Consider the following 21,417-nt stretch of genomic DNA (forward strand, 5'->3'; position numbering starts at 1 on the left):
AGGAATAATAAAGTTAGTGGGAAAGAACAAATGGTGCCAAGATGGGTTTGTGAAAGTTTGTCAGTGTCCTAGGACAGTTGGCATCTTTTTATGAAAACTGCAGATAACGTCTACTGTTTGAAAATACACATAAAGACACAAAAAACATTCAAAGCAGCAATGGGTGGAAAACCACAAAGGATTCACTTCCTAAATGTAGCTTACATACACTATGGCAATGTTTAATTTACAATGGAGGAAAAGGCTTTTATATCATTTTCACATAAATACCTTCCCAATCAGCTTTTGATAGTTTTGTGGTTGCTGAATGAAGTGTCCATGTTGTATTTTTGTCTAGAGACTCTGAGAGACTGAGGCTGGGTAGGTAAGCATTCAGAAAATTTAACTAATATGGTGCTGCTTAGGCACTTCCACAAAGCAGAACCATAATTCTTTTGACATACACTATCTATGACATAAAGTAAACTTTGTGTGTTCTCATAGATTCTTCAAAAAAAAAAAAAAGATTGAGAACTTGAATTGTAATGAATCCAAAATATTGTATTTCCTATGTTACTCATTAGGAAAGGAGGCAGCATAAATGGCTATCGGATAACAGAAGAGTTTCAGCAGTCACTGTAAATCAGAGTCTGTTTCTGTTTATTATGTGTAGTTATGTCCAGTGAGAAAATATTTATATATCGTTGTACTAACTCACACATATTTTTGGAATCTGCTATTCCCATTTTATGGAAGCTGACTTCTGGGTTGTGACTAAAAGTCTTCAGAATAAGTGAATTTGACTACTTTAAGATTAGCATTAATGTTAGAGTGTAATGAGCTTCAATCAATGCCATGCCATCTATGGTAATCCAATTTTCTTATATGTTAGACATCTTGATGAGCAGAATAAGGCGGAGATGATTGATTCATGACATTTTTGAAGCTCTGTAGGGAAGAATTGTTTGAATGACTACTTGGCACTTTATGTCTGTCATTCAAGACTAGCCTTACAAAAGAGAGTTTTTAAAGTATTTGCTTAAAACTCAGAGACTTACCATATAATTTGATGGTATCTTATAAAAATGAAGATGTTCTTACTCATGTTATATAAAAGAAGCTAGGTGGAATTAAAAAAAAGATTTCTATGAAATTTAAATATTTTGTTGCTTATCTGGTTAATATTTTTTAATTAAACACATTCCTATAGCAACATATCCCCCTCCCCTTTGCAGTTAAATTGCCTAACTTCTATAGAACCTGTGGTTTCCACAATGGTGTTGAAATAAATTGATCACACCTTTTTTAAGTACAGTAGCTGAACTCATAGGCAGTTGCTTAAAAAACTTGGGAAGCTCATAACTGGTGACAACACAGTTTGATCCACAGACAGCTCTCAGAAATGGAAACCCTCCCTTTCTGTCAGTGTGTACTGTGGCTGCTTTGACACTTAACTAAGGATTAATAATCTAATTAGAGCAGAGTTGTTATAAATCCATATGAAACAATAGGACTGAAGAACAAGAGAGAGAAAAGAGACAAAGACACATCAGCTTTGATCCAAGATTCACTGTTCTGTGAGAATTGAGATAGCCATTAATTTTTTTCTAGCCAATGGCTGAAATATATCAATAGTGTGACCCAAATAATCTTCAGAGGTTACCAATATAGATTTTCAAGGATGATGATGATGATTATAATAATACTTTATTCATTAAACATGAAACTCAATCAACTGAACATACAAAAATGCATCACAAATACCACTGACTGGTGCTAATGGTTGATACGGGTTGCTTCCAGTGTCCTAATAGCAACCAAGAGCCTTCTTAAAATATACGATGTTCCGAGTAGCACAGATTTTTGCAGTTTCATTGGTGTTATTGCAGGAAGCTGCAGTTTGCTTATGTATCTTATAAAATTCTTGGACATGGTACCAAATGCCCCGATGAGAATGGGTATCATTGTAACATGTTTCATCCATAATTATGTAGTTTTGATGGCCAGGTCATGGTATTTCATGATTTTTTCCAGTTTTTTTTTTCTTCAACCCTGGCATCTCCTGGTACCGTGATGTCAATAAATTGTATGTTTCGGTTTTCGATAACTGTGATATCTGGCATGTTGTGTTCCAGATGGAGATCCGTCTGTATTAGAAAGTCCCAAAAGATCTTTACCTTCTCATTTTCAATAACTTTTTTCACTTGATGTTCCTTTGACTTTCTGAATACAGGTAAATTGTATTTTTTACATAATGACCAGTGGATTAATTTAGTAATTTGGTCATGTCTAGTTTTATAATCAGTTTGTGTGATTTTGCTGCAATCACATATGAAATGTGAAACAGTTTCAACTTTGTTGTTGCAAAATCAGCATTCTGAATTGTTGGTGGATTTCATGGCATTAGTTTGTAGCGCTTGCTCTTGAGTAGCAAATATTATTATTATAAAATATAAAATATATTATTATTATTATTATTATTATTATTATTATTATATACTTTATTCATTAAACATGAAACTCAGCCAACTGAACATTCAAAAATGCATTATAAATACCAGTGACTGGTGCTAATGGTTGATACAGTTTGCTGCCAGCGTCCTAGGTATCAACCAAGTACCTTTTTAAAATATAAGATATTCTGAGTAGCGCAGTTTTTTGCAGTTCCGCTGGTGTTATTGCAAGAAGCTGCAATTTGTTGATGTATCTTGTAAAATTCTTGGACATGGTGCCAAGTGCCCCAATGATAATGGGTATCACTGTCACATGCTTCATCCATAGCCATGTAGTTTCGATGGCCAGGTTGCGATATTTCATTATTATTTCTAGTTATTTTTCTTCACTCTGGCAACTCCAGGAACAGCAATATCAATAACCTGTACACTTTGGCCCTCTACAACCATGATATCTGGCATGTTGTGCTCCAAATGACGATCTGTTTGTATTCGAAAGTCCCACAAGATCTTCACCTTCTCATTTTTGATAACTTTTTGCACTTTATGTTTCCATGACTTTCTGAATACAGATAAATCATATTTTCTATATAATGACCAGTGGATTAATTATTATTATGATGTGGTTAATCTTTGGTGAGATTCGAGGCCTTTAGGGCTGGCTGATAGCTCAACAGCTTGAATCCTAATCAAGGATTAGCTAGGAACTGTTAAGGTAACATTGGAGGATATATTCTTTTTCCACAGTCGCTCAACTTCAATTTGCAAGTCCCGGTACTTGGTAATTTTTTTCTTGATGTTTATCTTCAATTCGTGCATCTCCAGGTATTGCAATGTCAATGAACCATACTTTTTTCTTTTCAACTATTGTTATGTCAGGTGTGTTGTGGGCCAAGTGCCTGTCAGTCTGAATTCTGAAGTCCCACAAGATCTTGACTTTCTCATTTTCTAAAACCTTCTCAACCTGATGGTCCCAGTGGTTTTTGCTGTACTCAAATCCAAACTTTTGGCACAATTTCCAGTGAATGATCTTAGCAACATGGTCATGGAGTTGTAGGTAGTCAGTTTGTGAAATTTTGCTGCACCCACTGATCAATTGGTCGACTGTCTCATCTTTCTCATTACAGAGGCGGCATTTGCTATTGGAGGTAACATTTTGAATTTTTGCCTTCATGTAGTTTGTGGCTAAGGCTTGTTCTTGAGCTGCCAAAATAAAGCCTTCTGTTTCTTTTTTCAGTAACCAGTTCCAAGTTAGCTTTTGGTCAGCTTTGACTTCAATACTTTTCAAATATTGGCTATGCATAGCTTTGTTTTTCCAATTTTCAGCTCACTTCTCAATTACTTCCTTCTTATATTCAGCTTTTGACTTAGATGTCTTTAAAAGGCCTCCTTTACTTCCTTAATCATTGGTTCTTCACTTTTCTGGATGTAATCATTCAAGCTGTGTTTTTCTTCTTCCACAGACTGTTTTACTTGTAGGAGTACCCTCTGCTCTTGGTAGATATAATCGGTCAACATCACTTTTAGGGTGTAAAGCATGATTCATTGTCATTAGCTTCCTTGTTTTTCTGTCCAAATTATCCAACTCCATCTGGGTCCAGTCAATTATTCCTGCAGAGTATCGGATCACAGTTATAGCCCAGGTATTTATAGCTTTTATGATGTTTTCTTCATTTAATTTGGACTTTAATATCTTATGAATTCGTTGAATGTTCTTGGCTAAAGTTAATTCCTTGACTTTATTATGCATTAAGTCAGAGGCCTCTAAAATCCCCAAGTACTTGTAGCCTTCTTCTGGTTTTACTGCCTTTATCATTTCTTCATTCTCAAGTTCTATTCCATCATCTTCATGACCTTGCCTGCTTTGGTTGCCATTGTTGCACATTTGTCAATTCCAAACTGCATACCAATGTCTTGGCTAAATTCTTTTGTGCTTTCAATTAATAAATTCAGTTCAGCTTTTCTTCTACCAAACAGCTTCAAATCATGTACACCAAGTGTATTGTTGTTGTTGTTGTTGTTGTTGTTGTTGTTGTTGTTGTTATTATTATTATTATTATTATTCAATTGTATCACAGCGGCCAGTTGTTTCGCCGGATTTGGCATTGGTTACTAGTCGGGCCCCACCCAGGGGCCTAGGACGTCGTAACATATTTTCGTAATATGCGTAATATGCAAGCAGTGCGGCTTTTTGCATTTGACTGATGGTGATTTTGTCAATTTTTAACTGTTTTAAATGTAATTCCAGTGCTTTTGGAATAGCACCCAGTGTGCCAATTACCACTGGAATTACCACTGCTGGTTTGTGCCATAGTCGTTGAATTTCGATTTTTAAGTCCTGGTATCTTGCGATTTTTTCATGTTCCTTCTCGGCGACCCTGCTATCACCTGGTATTGCGATGTCTATGATTGTGACCTTATTTTTCTCAACCAGTGTGATGTCTGGTGTATTATGTGCCAGTATTTTGTCTGTTTGTATGCGAAAATCCCACAAGATCTTGACCATCTGATTTTCGGTGACTTTTTCAGGCTGATGTTCCCACCAGTTCGTTGCTGTTTTAATATTAAAATTTTTGCACAAATTCCAATGGATCATTTGTGCTACTGAATTGTGCCGCAATTTATAATCAGTCTGCGCGATTTTTTTACAGCAGCTGAGTATGTGATCAACAGTTTCATCAGCTTCTTTGCAAAGTCTGCATTTGGTATCATCAGAGGATTTTTCAATTTTGGCCTTAATGGCATTTGTGCGGATAGCTTGTTTTGCGCAGCCAGGATTAGTGACTCTGTTTCTTTCTTTAATGTACCTGTTGTTAACCATAACCAAGTTTGTTCACTGTCCACTTTATCTTTTATTTTTTCCAGAAATTGGCCATGCAGTGCTTTGTTCTGCCAACTCTCCATTTTTGATTTTATCACATCTTTTCTGTATTCTTGTTTCGTCTGTTGGGCCTTGAGTAGATTTTTGTTCTTTACTTCAATTAATAGATGTTCTTGACTTTCTTTTAAATAATCAGCCAGTGCATGTTTTTCTTCTTCAACTGTTTGCTTCACTTGTAATAATTCTCTGCCACCTGATTTTCGGGGCATATATAGTCTATCAGTATCACCACGTGGATGTAAACTGTAGTGCATTGTCATTAGTTTCCTGGTTTTTCGGTCCAAAAGGTCCAAATCAGCTTGTGTCCAGTTAACTATACCAGCTGTGTGTCTTATAACTGGTATTGCCCAGGTATTTATGGCATTGATTGTATATTATTATTATTATTATACAATTGTATCACAGCGGCCAGTTGGTTCGCCGGATTTGGCATTGGTTACTAGTCGGCCCCCACCCAGGGGCCTAGGACGTTGTAACGTATTTTCGTAATATGCGTGCAGATCCAAGCAGTGCGGCTTTTTGCATTTGATGATGGTGATTTTGTCAATTTTTAACTGTTTTAAATGTAATTCCAGTGCTTTTGGAATAGCACCCAGTGTGCCAATTACCACTGGAATTACCACTGCTGGTTTGTGCCATAGTCATTGAATTGCGATTTTTAAGTCCTGGTATTTTGCGATTTTTTCATGTTCATTGTCGGCGACCCTGCTATCCCCTGGTATTGCGATGTCTATGATTGTGACCTTATTTTTCTCAACCAGTGTGATGTCTGGTGTATTATGTGCCAGTATTTTGTCTGTTTGTATGCGAAAATCTCACAAGATCTTGACCATCTGATTTTCGGTGACTTTTTCAGGCTGATGTTCCCACCAGTTCGTTGCTGTTTTAATATTATAATTTTTGTACAAATTCCAATGGATCATTTGTGCTACTGAATTGTGCTGCAATATATAATCAGTCTGCGTGATTTTTTTACAGCAGCTGAGTATGTGATCAACAGTTTCATCAGCTTCTTTGCAAAGTCTGCATTTGGTATCATCAGAGGATTTTTCGATTTTGGCCTCAATGGCATTTGTGTGGATAGCTTGTTCTTGCGCAGCCAGGATTAGTGACTCTGTTTCTTTCTTTAATGTACCTGTTGTTAACCATAACCAAGTTTGTTCACTGTCCACTTTATCTTTTATTTTTTCCAGAAATTGGCCATGCAGTGCTTTGTTCTGCCAACTCTCCATTCTTGATATTATCACATCTTTTCTGTATTCTTGTTTTGTCTGTTGGACCTTCAGTAGTTTTTTCTTCTTTACTTCAATTAATAGATGTTGTTTACTTTCTTTTAAATAATCAGCCAGTGCATTTTTTTCTTCTTCAACTGTTTGCTTCACTTGTAATAATCCTCTGCCACCTGATTTTCAGGGCAGGTACAGTCTATCAGTATCACCCCGGGGATGTAAACTGTAGTGCATTGTCATTAGTTTCCTCGTTTTTCGGTCCAAAAGGTCCAAATCAGCTTGTGTCCAGTTAACTATACCAGCTGTGTATCTTATAACTGGTATTGCCCAGGTATTTATGGCCTTGATTGTATTTCCACCATTCAATTTAGATTTCAAAATTTTCCTAACTCTGTTGGTGTACTCTCGCCTGACAATAGCTTTTACTTCTCCATGCTTGATGTTATCCAACTGCAGAATGCCTAAGTATTTGTAGGCTTTATTTTCTTTGCATTTAATTAATTGGCCATTGGGCATTTCAATTCCCTCACATGCAGTGATTTTGCCCCTTTTTATGGATACAGTGGTGCATTTTTCCATGCCAAACTGCATTGAAATATCGGTGCTGAATACTCATACTGTGTTTGTCAATGATTGGATTTCTATTTCTGATTTTCCATAGAGTTTCAAATCATCCATATATAGTAAATGCGAAATTTTTTCAGCTTCTTTGGCTGTCTGGTAGCCTAATTTCATTTTTTTTAAGATTACTGATAGTGGGATCATTGCGATGATGAAGAGAAGAGGTGAAAGTGAATCACCCTGGAAAATTCCTCGCTTGATATTAACCATTCCGTAGATCTCATTCCCTACTGCCAACTCAGTTCTCCATTGTTTCATCGCCTTTTCGTAAAGGATGTAATATTTTTGCTAATGCCAGTTGTTTCTAAGCATTTTATGATCCAACTATGTGGCAGTGAGTCAAATGCCTTTTTGTAATCAATCCAGACCATATTCAAGTTCGTTTTTCTGTTCTTACAATTTTCTAATATCATTTTATCAATTAGAAGCTGATCTTTTGTGCCCCTGCTCCTTCTTTTGTTGCCTTTTTGCTTTACTGGCAAGATGTTGTTTGTTTCCAAATAATCCATCATGTTATCTGCAATAATGCCTGTGAGTAATTTGAAGGTTGTTGGCAAGCATGTTATTGGTCTATAGTTTTCAGGTGTTGTTCCCTTAGTTGCATCTTTCTGAATCAAATATGTTTTTTCAGTTGTCAACCATTCATCAATTTGGTCCTTTTGTAAAATTTCATTCAGTTGCCTGGCCAATATTGCATGTAAACTGGTCAGATATTTGAGCCAGAAACCATGTAATTGGTCCTTTCCAGGTGATGTCCAACTCTTTACCTTTTTTACTCGATTTTTGACCATCTCAGTTGTTATTTCTAATACTTGCATTTGTTTGTTGCCAATGCTTTTCTCAAAGTCATGTATCCACTTTGCTTCCTTGTTGTAGTCCTTTGCATTTTCCCACAATTCGTTCCAGAATTCAACTGTGGCCTGTTTTTCTGGTTTTTCACTTTTGGTGTCACCATTCACATTAAGACTTTGATAAAAACGCCGTTGGTCTGATCGAAATTGCTGATTTTGTTTATATTGGATGATTCGTGCCTCATATCTTTGATTTTTCTAGGTGTTGCTGTTATCTGCTGTTTTACAATCTCTACAGCTTCATTGATGTTTCTTGTATCCAATTTATATCTTCTGATTAGGCGATCTATGATTTTGTTGTTTTTAAGCCGTTGTTCATGCATGTTTTTTAAGTTACTAGCATCTGCCCTTAATTTTTTGATTTTTTGTTCTAAACGGATTTTCCACTTTGGCTTTGATGCTTTTTCTGTTGTGTGACTAGGTACTTTAATTTTAATGCCTAGTTTATTAGTGACTATTACAGCTGCACTGTACATTAACTGGTTTGTTTCCAAGATGGATCCCGGTTCAATTGTTGAAAACACTGCATTAACCATTTTCATGATAGGGGCCAAAATTTTCTTAGGCACAGTTTTTAGTGAGGGTAAACGTTGCCTTTCCTCATTAAGCAGAAAATGCTCCATGATCTTATCCTTCAATTCTTTTTGTTTTTGAGTTAGTTCATCAGTTGGTTCAGTGATAACTGGTTCTAGTGGTGGTGATGTTATTTCCTCACCGAGAGCTTCTTCTGGGAGTTATACTATAATGTCTTTAGTTGTGTCTTGAATATCAGTTATTTCTGCTTGTGATATTGTTTTTTGGGTTTTGCAATTTGCCTGAATTTTCTCATGTTCAACTTCACTAAACACTTTATTCCGTATAATAAATCGCCTTTGATGTGCTAGTCGTTGTTCACTAACATTTGAATCTGGATATTGTTGTTTCCATAATTCATACATTCACTTTAAATAGCCTCTTTTTTCTGGCTCTGAGTTGTAGTAACAGGCCATTATGGCGCGGTTTTCATCTGCACTATATTTTTGTTGTTTTGTTGGCTGGTCCATTTGTAGACCACTTGTCGACAGATGTCCAGAGACCCCAACATCCGCCATGGCCCTTGTTAACCCGCACAACGACCAATGCGGTATGGAATTCTTATTTGGTTTTTTCACCATATTGTATGGGTTGGCGGGGGTTTTTTTACGGGACCAGATGCCAACCTGACCCCAACCCTCCTCCTTTCTCATCCGGGCTTGGGACCGGCAACGGCAGAGTTGTTGTTGTTGTTGTTGTTGTTGTTGTTGTTATTATTATTATTATTATTATTATTATTATTATTATTATTATATCTTCTAAAACCTGGGCAATACTTTTACAAATGGTTGTGGTGCAGTGGTTAAAATGCAGTTCTGCATTCTGCTGCCTGCCAGCTGCCTGAAATTTTGTAGTTCATTTCTCAATGGCACAAGGTTGACTCAGCCTTCCATCCAAGGTCGATAAAATGAGGAGCCAGATTGTTCCTGGCAATATGGGGCAATATGCTGACTCTGTAAATCATTTAGAGAGAGCTGTAAAGCACTGTGAAGCTATATATAAATCTAACTGCTCTTGCTACTGCCACAATATGGAATCAACATAATAGAATCAACCCATTCTCCGTTTAACAAACTATTACTCCCTCTTTTTTAACTTCAGTTCTAATAAAGAGGCCGAGGGAATATATTTTTTCTAATACATTTTTCAGCCAGCACTTATTTGGGAAGGAATCTGTTTCATCAATATCTTCTTCCACAAATCAAGATATTTTTAATTATGTTTTATAAAAATACACAGTTGTTATATGCTGCTAACCATTTTAACTATATTTCCTTTCAAAAACATACAGAAAAACAAACAAAATGTAAATAGTCTGGAGCAGAATACATATGCAAATATTACTACATGGTCCATTTAAAAATGCAACTTTATACAGAAACATAGATGCAATATAACATTTCTACAAGCTTTATACGTATTTGATGTACTTAGGAACTCATGCATTTGTAGAGAGGAATTTGAGAGTCCTACATGCAATTTAAAGAGGTAGGAACTAGGAAAAAGTTCCCTGCCTCATTTTCTGTTTGCAAGAGCAGACTTACCATGTTGTGTAGTGACCCTCATGTGTGAAAAACCATACAAATCAGCAAAGCTTTCATCATATCAACTCAAAATCAGCTCAAGCCCAACACTTTTCAATGAAGTACAAACATGTGTGAATCAGCTCTAAAAAGTTCTTCTTTTGGCTGGCTTTTAGTGTCAATTATCAGATTACTACATAGAAAAAAAGTATATGTCTATGTGATAAGGGGATTAATTTGCAATTTTCATCTGACTGGGTTTTGTTCTGACAGTTTATGTCTTTTATTTTCAACAGTTTGGTTTATCATTTCATTTTTAAAGCTGGTGTAATCTTTCCTGAACTCTGGGATAGGAAGGAAGAAAATCCAACTAAATCCATCATAAATAATATGTAGCCATCTTGTGCCTGTCCTGACACTATGACATGACTAGCAGTATCTGAATATTGAATACCTTAGGCTACCAAGGAGAAATATCCTTCTATAATCACATATGGTCAAGCAGAACCCATTTAACACTCAGAAATGCACATTCTGACAAAAAACTTGGTCTAGAATCAGATAGGGCTGAAATAAAAGAAATAAAAAATAAACCTCCAATGGCCTAAAATACTGTATAAAAATGAAAAGAAAAATGGATAGACATTTATGAATAACATGAACTTTCATGCCCCCCTTTTCTTCCTCTTTTTGGATCACTGTCTCAAGAGCTTTTCTATTGAGATGCAGTAGATCACCATCATGCTTGCTTTTTAATAGGACTAATGCAAGATAATTCCCCAATTCTTTATGACATGTCAGGAGAAGCAGACATGCAAAGTAGGAAGTGTTGCTACAGTACCATTATGCAATACTTCCCAATAATTTCAATTTACTTAATTTATTAAATGTATGATTATATTGCTTAACAGTATTTTTTATATCAAATGATTGATATAATGAATAAAATAAAAAATGGTACAAACAGATGCTAGTCTCAGTCAAGAGACAACTGTCATGAGGTCTTTAAACTCAACTGTCATCATCTATGTAACACTATTATATACGCTCATCTAATTCCCATCAGCTTCTCCTTCCTGTCTCTATTTACATGATGGGCTATCAGTTCAGTAAAATAAATTAGAAAGTATAAAACATGCTCTGTGCCCCTTATTTTTTGTTTAAGTACTTTCCAAAATCATTAGATCAGATGAGAGTACTATTAAAAATCTTATAGGTTTTTAATGTACGTACAGTATTTTAGTGACATATTCTAAATGAGTCTAGAAAAAAGGAAGTTTGAAATATTGATTCGACCCATCTTTCTGAGGAGGTACTAACTGTATAGTTTTAATTTATCCGATATTGCATTCAATAGTACATTTTGTATTTGACAGTACAGGTTGCATTTTTAAGAGTCACATATTAATGGTATCTGCAGGTGATAAGAACATGGAGGTGGGGGAGAGAGAAGCAGGTTTCTAGAGATGGCAACTTTTATAATGCTAGAGGTTTATAAATGGTTTAGAGGGTTTTTTTTGGCTAATTCAAGCTGTCAGCTATTTAGAGCAAATACACCTATTTTCCTAATCATTCAAGTCTTATTGACCTATTGATGGTGGTTGGCATTGGAACAAGTAAGGAAATAAGATAACACAAGCTTTAATTGGATCATAAAGCGAGGCAAACACAATCACCTTATCAATACTTAGAAAGTTCTTTATGATTTATCGCTATAAAGCAGGATCCCAAGTGATTTGAATAACATAAATACTGTACGTAGCAACTTGCTTGTTTATATTCATTGATAACCTAATCAGAATCCCGCACAGTTCTTCAGCCAGTGTTGCTATGAAGTGGTTCATACAGGAACTACTATTTCACTCACATGAAAGAGAATAGGATAGGTACGTGTAATGGCTGTTTGATGGGATGAAAAAATGCTGTTGTGCATTATAGTTTTGAGATTTAATAGCTTTTACACATTTAAGCTATTAAATGTCCATATTGTGTCTCTTAGCCCTTTGATGTACTTTCCCTTTTTAAAAATTATTTATTTTATTATGCCATTGAGCACCTGTATTCTGCATGATCCAGAAAGAGGGCTGTGAAAATATCTACAGATTCCACACATCCTGGATATAAACACTTTCAACCTCAAGACAACGCTATAGGGCATTGCACACCGGAACAACCAGACACAAGGACAATTCATGTTGATTACTTATTTAGCATCCTATGACTATCATTAAGTGTTATATTTTATGATTTATGATGAATGTATTTTTATGATGACTATGATCATGATTTACCACATTGTTTGTATGTACACTGAGAGCTTATGTACCAGGGACAAATTCTTTGTGTCTCCAATCACACTTGACCAATAAAGAATTCTAGTCTATTCTATTTAGAATGTTTCATATTTTTCTTCTATCTATCTATCTATCTATCTATCTATCTATCTATCTATCTATCTATCTATCTATCTATCATCATCATCTGTCTGTCTATTGTCTATTTAATATCTGCTTCTCAGTTTATAAAACCTGGCAACATAGATATGGTATTGTACAATTACAATATGAATCAAAAAGTAAAAAATCAATTAGCAATTAAAAGCTTAGTGGAAGAGATATTTTTACTAATATCTATTCCTGAATAGATTTTATTCTTGCCTCTAGACAGAAGTTGCACATTTGGAAGTAACTTTAACATTATTACTGCCAGCTAACCTCATAAGTCAGATGGCTCAAAACTCACTAAAAACTTTTGTTATTTTTCTATTCAATATAATAATAATAATAATAATAATAATAATAATAATAATAATAATAATAATAATACAAACCGACAAAATACTGGCGCATAATACACCAGACATCACACTGGTTGAGAAAAATAAGGTCACAATCATAGACATCGCAATACCAGGTGATAGCAGGGTCGCCGAGAAGGAACATGAAAAAATCGCAAGATACCAGGACTTAAAAATCGAAATTCAACGACTATGGCACAAACCAGCAGTGGTAATTCCAGTGGTAATTGGCACACTGGGTGCTATTCCAAAAGCACTGGAATTACATTTAAAACAGTTAAATATTGACAAAATCACCATCAGTCAAATGCAAAAAGCTGCACTGCTTGGATCTGCACGCATATTACGAAAATACGTTACGACGTCCTAGGCCCCTGGGTGGGGCCCGACTAGTAACCAATGCCAAATCCGGCGAACCAACTGGCCGCTGTGATACAATTGTATAATAATTGGATTGGATAGAAGAAACATCAATGAAGCTGTAGAGATTGTAAAACAGCAGATAACAGCAACAGCTAGAAAAATTGAAAGATATGAGGCACGAATCATCCAATATAAACAAAATCGCAATTTCGATCAGACCAACGGCGTTTTTATCAAAGTCTTAATGTGAATGGTGACACCAAAAGTGAAAAACCAGAAAAGCAGGCCACAGTTGAATTCTGGAAAGAATTGTGGGAAAATGCAAAGGACTACAACAAGGAAGCAAAGTGGATACATGACTTTGAGAAAAGCATTGGCAACAAACAAATGCAAGTATTAGAAATAACAACTGAGATGGTCAAAAATCGAGTTAAAAAGGTAAAGAATTGGACATCACCTGGAAAGGACCAATTACATGGTTTCTGGCTCAAATACCTGACCAGTTTACATGCAATATTGGCCTGGCAAATGAATGAAATTTTACAAAAGGGCCAAATTGATGAATGGTTGACAACTGGAAAAACATACTTGATTCAGAAAGATCCAACTAAAGGAACAACACCTGAAAACTATAGACCAATAACATGCTTGCCAACAACCTTCAAATTACTCACAGGCATTATTGCAGATAACATGATGGATTATTTGGAAACAAACAACATCTTGCCAGTAGAGCAAAAAGGCAACAAAAGAAGGAGCAGGGGCACAAAAGATCAGCTTCTAATTGATAAAATGATATTAGAAAATTGTAAGAACAGAAAAACGAACTTGAATATGGTCTGGATTGATTACAAAAAGGCATTTGACTCACTGCCACATAGTTTGATCATAAAATGCTTAGAAACAACTGGCATTAGCAAAAATATTACATCCTTTACTGAAAAGGCAATGAAACAATGGAGAACTGAGTTGGCAGTAGGGAATGAGAGCTACGGAATGGTTAATATCAAGCGAGGAATTTTCCAGGGTGATTCACTTTCACCTCTTCTCTTCATCATCGCAATGATCCCACTATCAGTAATCTTTAAAAAAATGAAATTAGGCTACCAAACAGCCAAAAAAGCTGAAAAATTTTCGCATTTACTATATATGGATGATTTGAAACTCTATGGAAAGTCAGAAATAGAAATCCAATCATTGACAAATACAGTCCGAGTATTCAGCACCGATATTTCAGTGCAGTTTGGCATGGAAAAATGCGCCACTGTATCCATAAAAAGGGGCAAAATCACTGCATCTGAGGGAGTTGAAATGCCCAATGGCCAACTAATTAAATGCAAAGAAAATGAAGCCTACAAATACTTAGGCATTCTGCAGTTGGATAACATCAAGCATGGAGAAGTAAAAACTATTGTCAGACGAGAGTACACCAACAGAGTTAGGAAAATTTTGAAATCTAAATTGAATGGTGGAAATACAATCAAAGCCATAAATACCTGGGCAATACCAGTTATAAGATACACAGCTGGCATAGTTAACTGGACACAAGCTGATTTGGACCTTTTGGACCGAAAAACCAGGAAACTAATGACAATGCACTACAGTTTACATCCACGTGGTGATACTGATAGACTATATCTGCCCCGAAAATCAGGTGGCAGAGGATTATTACAAGTGAAGCAAACAGTTGAAGAAGAAAAACATGCACTGGCTGATTATTTAAAAGAAAGTCAAGAACATCTATTAATCGAAGTAAAGAACAAAAATCTACTGAAGGCCCAACAGACAAAACAAGAATACAGAAAAGATGTGATAAAATCAAGAATGGAGAGTTGGCAGAACAAAGCACTGCATGGTCAATTTCTGGAAAAAATAAAAGATAAAGTGGACAGTGAACAAACTTGGTTATGGTTAAAAACAGGTACATTAAAGAAAGAAACAGAGTCACTAATCCTGGCTGCGCAAGAACAAGCTATCCGCACAAATGCCATTAAGGCCAAAATCGAAAAATCCTCTGATGATGCCAAATGCAGACTTTGCAAAGAAGCTGACGAAACTGTTGATCACATACTCAGCTGCTGTAAAAAAATCGCGCAGACTGCTTATAAATTGCGGCACAATTCAGTAGCACAAATGATCCATTGGAATTTGTGCAAAAATTATAATATTAAAACAGCAACAAACTGGTGGGAACATCAGCCTGAAAAAGTCACCGAAAATCAGATGGTCAAGATCTTGTGGGATTTCCATATACAAACCGACAAAATACTGGCGCATAATACACCAGACATCACACTGGTTGAGAAAAATAAGGTCACAATCATAGACATCGCAATACCAGGGGATAGCAGGGTCGCCGACAATGAACATGAAAACATTGCAAAATACCAGGACTTAAAAATCGAAATTCAACGACTATGGCACAAACCAGCAGTGGTAATTCCAGTGGTAATTGGCACATTGGGTGCTATTCGAAAAGCACTGGAATTACATTTAAAACAGTTAAAAATTGACAAAATCACCATCATCAAATGCAAAAAGCCGCACTGCTTGGATCTGCACGCATATTACGAAAATACGTTATGACATCCTAGGCCCCTGGGTGGGGCCCTACTAGTAACCAATGCCAAATCCGGCAAAACAACTGGCCGCTGTGATATAATTGTATAATAATAATATAAAAACATAAAAATAATCACATCTCAGAATGGTGAAGACCATTTCACAATCTTTCTCTTTCTTTCATACAAATCCTTTAAGGCTGATTTGAAGATACCTTTCACACTGTTGTCTTGCTAAGATATCCAATGTTTTTTCTGCTTCTATTTTACTAAATTCTGAAGCTATTAGCTTCTAGAATATGTTGACATTTTATTTTTCCTTCCACCCACACAATATTTCCTATGCCACTTGCTGACATGCAACCCTAAAAAAAAAAATAGACCTACTTCATACTTAACAGTTAACAAGGTGTTTAGACATCCAACTTCCATGGGTATACATTGACTCCTTGCTCCATTAAAACTAGGAACACTATTTTATTTTGGTTCTGATTGAGCAAGTACTTCCACTTTTATTCTTTTTTATTTCAGTTCCAAATTAGTTCCAAATTGGTGGCTGATATTCCCAAGTTGTTTTACTCCACTCCTTTTTATTAATTGTTCACTATTTCTAAATTCTTTTCTCTGGTCAAACCATGAAACTGTCAACATAACAGAGAATATACATGCATATTAACTGATATGTATAAGAATGGATCGGCATTGTCCAACTCAAAGCCCATGTTTTGTAATATTGATTTGGCTTATAAGACCATGTTTTGGTGCTGACTTCACTCTATGTATGGATTTTTTTTTAAGTTTACAAACTAGATTTTCTTTCTGTGATTCTTCAAAACCTGAGGATCAATATATGTACATCTTCTCTTTCAATTCACATTGCAGAAATGTTCATATCCAAGTTCTCCACATGTGGTGTTGTCAATTTTTTCAAACTTGCTAAGTTTAAGATGAATGGACTTCAACTCCCAGAATTCCCCAGTTAGTGCTGGCTGGGGAATCCCGGGACACAAATTCCACTCATCTTAAAGTTGACAATTGGGGAGGGGAGTGGACACTTCTAAATGCTGCTACACTTTGTAGGAATCCTGATGCTTTCATGTTTAACTATTAGTGCAACAACTTTGCCATAATCTTAACCATATGTTTACTTTCTCCTAATCTAATTTTACAAGGTTTCATGTTTCCATTAAAATGATGCTTTATTAGGAAAATCCATTTGCAATCTATGTTTTTCTTGCCCTTCAGTAGTCCTGTTATACCCCATGCTTGACTTCTGTGCAAACATTCCATTTCTTTTCCTGCAGCTACCTCTTTTCTGGGCCTCAGCTGCAGGCAATTTCCTGACTTTCTTTCTCTGAATTGATACCAATTGATACCAATTCAGAAAAAGAAAGCAATCAAGCGGTGGATGTTGTAACACTGGAGATTTTGAAGAGGGGATTGGACATCCATTTGTCTGAAATGGTATAAGCAGGGAGTTAGATTAGAAGACCTGCAAGGTCTCTTTCAACTTTGCTATTCTGTTATCAGCTGCATTCTTATCTTCAGTTGTGGAGCACATTTTCTCAGATGATATTTCTCAGGTACTAGCACTTTAACAATTTCATAATTATTATGTTTTATGGGTTTGAACATTGTTTTTGTGACTGTCTTGTTGTTGTAAAGTGCTCAGAGTTGTAAAATGGGTGGCTGTACACATCTCATAAGCAAGCAAACAAACAAACAGGGCAACGGTTCTAATTAGGTGTCTTCTGAATTCAGTAGTGTTTTCCTCAGATTCATTTTCAGTAATTTCTTGACTGTACAATAATGTTGTTGCTGTTGTTACTTCCCTCCCTTGTTGGGAAATACAGAGGCTAAGGATAGAATGTGATGGGTTTGTACTAATATTTAAATGTCACAACTCATTTAAGTTTATCCTTTCCTCTTTGTTAAAATGAGCAACAGAGCATTTCCAGTTTTTAAGCAAAACTCCATTCCTTTATTCCTCATTGATAGCTCAGTATTATTCCTAATTAGGCCCTGAAATTTAATTTATTCCTTTCTTCTTTAAGGATATACACATAACTTTGCATCTGAGAAGATAGATTTGCACTAAATAGGGTTTATCTGTTTATCGTTCTATAGGTAAGTTGCTGTGTTAAGTCCTTTTCCACCTGTCCCAAATTGTCCATTATAATCTTGCATCAAGCAAGATGCTACTGATAATGTATAATGTAATTCTTTCCTTCTGCAACCTTGTTTAGTTCAGGTTAGAACTTAATATTTGACCATGTTTTATGCCTCCCTTGTTAAAATATTTTTCAAAGTCCCAATTCTAATATTCTTCTCCTAATATCAGATTTTAACATTTATTTTTATTTGAATTTGATTTCTAGATAAGCACAATGTTGTTGCATATTCAGCTCCATTCACACCATTTCCCTAGGTGGGAGCTGTTCTGGATGCTGATTGGCTAAGCCGTCTGACAGTGGGGTATTTAAGGAGCTGTCAGACGGGGGAGCCTCTGTTCATTGTTTTAATGCAGTTTCAGTTAGCTAGCAGTTGGTTAATAAAGCGTTTGAGTTAAAGCTATCTCGCCTTATTTGTCCAACACCCACCTCCACCGTTCACAATATTGAACAAATGCAATTAGAATTTCTCAAATATTTCACTCTTATTGGCTGAGAGATAGGTAAAAGTAATGCTCTGAAGAACAATCGGAGTGTTACAAAATAGTTTTCCTGTCCTTTGTTTTGATTGGAATGTGTTTAGTCATCGCAGTTACGACTGACAGACAGCAACAGCCAGGCCGCGCCTGATTGGCTCTGACGCGGCATGGCTGAGCGCGGGCTGTCAGACGTGCGGCTATTGGCCTCCCCGCTTGACAGCTCCGTATAAATAGCTGTCAAGCAGGGGGGAGGTCCCTGTCTACCACTAACTTGCTTGTTGTACAGTTCTGTTAATAAAGATTGCTGTTGACTTACCTCAGGCGCCACCTGCCTCATTCCTTTAGGGAACTTATCAGAATGGGCTCATGTGGTCTGAAAAAATAGCGTCTGACAACCAATTGGCTTGTTTGAACAGCCCAGGAAAACTGTTCCTTTTTCCTTTGCTTTTAATCAACAATCACAATTTTATTCCCTTTGTTTATTAAAAGGACATTCAGTTTAACTGCTTAGTCCTCATCCTTTATTTTCTAAATGGCATAGTCATTTTGCAGGATTATCATTGTGCATGCATCCTCTGCTTGGCTTGGTTTAGGCTACCATCCAATCCAGCAAATTACCTTTAGGTGCTTTCTGGTTCATATTATTATATAAGTATATTTTTAAGAACTATTTTGTAATCAAGTTGAACAAGATAAAATATGCATAAAATAACATTATCTTTTGCATTTAACATAACGTTGAAATATTATATTCCTGTTTTCATTATGATTTATAAGTTATTTCAGATTTAACCTGTCCTTTCTACGTTAATTGATTGAAATTCCATTATTTTCCCTTGGTTAAAATGATTAAGGCTTACATACACATCTTGCTTGCAGTTATACCTGCCTCATACCCCACCATCCAGAAGAAAACTTTTCCTGTGTAAATGTGTCAGCATAAATATATTTATTTATTTGATTTAAGCAGCTGCCTAGCTCACATACACAACTCTGGATGGCTTACAGTAAAAATACTATTTAATTGTGCCTTGTTGTTTTTGTAATTCCTGCCCACAATTTTTCCTTTAGTACATTTAACCTCATTATCTCTTTCTGTTGTGAACATCTTAGCTTTAGAAGCTTGCATTCTCTTTTAAGAAACCCCTTTCTGTTACATAAGAACAGAGCATACCCCTCCCTTTTAACTTGTTTAAAGAGTTCCATTCAGTTGCATCACACTGATATGCCTCCAGTTGGGCAATTATATTTTCAAGGATTTTTTTTCATGTAACTGGATTAATTCTATTATATATTTATATTTTTCTGGTAATGATCTTAATCATAAATCCTTGATTGATTCATAAAAAAGTGTTACAGTATTTGTTTTAATGTCCTCTGAGCTGAGAGATAATCTGACACAGATTCTATTACATTTCTTTTCCTTTTTCTCCCCAATAATTTTTATTTTATTAATGAAGTAAAAAGCAACAGAAAAAAACAAATCCGGAATAAAAAGAAGGAATAGAATGCATATAATTAGATAGCAGTGTAATCTTTAATTCATCTATTCTATTGATTTTTTTAAAAAAAATATTATTATTGCTGTTTCTCTGTTACATTGAAGTTGAAGTGAGATTTGAAAAGGTGAGGTTTTATCAGTGGTGGGTTGCAGGAGGTACGCCTTGGTACGTGCAAAGCGGAGCCTGCCTGGAGCACCAGGTACCGTTCCAGTATGGTGCTCTGAAGGGCTTGCCCATGCTCCTTACTGTGTTTTAAAGCTGTTGGTGCTTCTTACCATGCACATAGCATGTACAGCGCCTGCGTGATACTCCGCTGAGTAGTTGGAGCGTTGCGGAGGCTTGCGGAAGCGTCATTTGATGCTACAATACATTTACGTGCTGCGTGCGAGCATGTGTGTGATGGTGGGGCCGTTCCAACCACACCGTTTGGAATGGAATCCAGAACCCACCACTGGGTTTTATACAAACATTTAGAATAAATGTAGAATAAACAATAATAAAATCAAAGAAAAACAGAAAAACTAAGTTTATAAGAAAAAGCATTTAACCAATTTGCCCTCTTTTCTTCCCCCCCCCCAATGTCTTTATTTATTTTACTTATTCTAAATGTCTTTACTTACTTATCATGTGATATTTTAATTTTCAAATGTTCAAAGAACTGCTTAGAGAAGCCATAGGTTTGAAAATAAGCAAAGCGATAATTATAATCTGTAATAGTAAGTGGGAATGGCCTTGGGAGAAAGGAGGAAGAACCACAGCATAGGCCACCATCATGAAAAAAGTTCACAGAAGCAGAGGAGGCATGGGAAATATCTCAAAAGGGGCCTTTCTTACTTTTTTTTAAAGCAAAAGGAAAGGAATAGGGAAATGCTTTCAGTCTTGCAAAATTCTATTAGTGTAACTTTGCAATAGAGGTAAAGTTAGTATTCATTGTGCTTTTGGATTACCTTGAAGATCTGACATAATCAAAGCTTAGAAGGATCTAACGTGTAGTTCACCAGTACAACTTTCTTCATTTGTACAAATGTATGGGGGGCGGAGGACAAATAGCACCAAATCAACTGGAAAGCTTTATTTGTTGGCATCTGTTATGTTCACTTTTTATTATTTTGAACCTGCAAATAACTTGTACATACATAGTTAGTGTGCATTCAGAGTTGCAGAAAGATGTTGTATTTATATTTTCTCATTAAAGAATTTGTGTCAGCTTCTGTTCACTTGGGATTTGTTAAAAAGTAAAACCTGATCAAAGACACCTACATTTCTTTATGCCATCATAGAAATGATAAATATCCTTTTGTTCATATCCCAGACTGCTCAATCTAAATTTGATTAGCTGAAGCTCACATTCAATTCATGTTGGGGAAGGATGAGTTAATTCTTCCCCCATTCTATTACACTAACTAGAACAGAAATAAATATTTACTCCAGATA

General features: G+C 35.8%; 1 protein-coding gene across 1 annotated transcript in view; it reads right to left on the reverse strand.

Moving 5' to 3' along the window:
• Positions 1–278: 278 nt before the first annotated feature.
• LOC148045345 (uncharacterized) overlaps positions 279–21,417 on the reverse strand; it is a 73,714-nt gene continuing 52,575 nt past the window's right edge. Inside the window, 5 exon segments of the mRNA XM_087715893.1 lie at positions 279–486; positions 4,583–5,195; positions 5,198–5,591; positions 9,208–9,225; positions 9,261–9,362. Coding sequence (XP_087572019.1) covers positions 279–486; positions 4,583–5,195; positions 5,198–5,591; positions 9,208–9,225; positions 9,261–9,362 — 1,335 coding nt within the window.

Source organism: Thamnophis sirtalis, unplaced genomic scaffold, assembly GCF_051295495.1.
Source record: "Thamnophis sirtalis isolate CommonGarterSnake01/CBP01778 unplaced genomic scaffold, rThaSir2_p1.2 scaffold_5, whole genome shotgun sequence".
Lineage (NCBI taxonomy): Eukaryota > Metazoa > Chordata > Lepidosauria > Squamata > Natricidae > Thamnophis > Thamnophis sirtalis.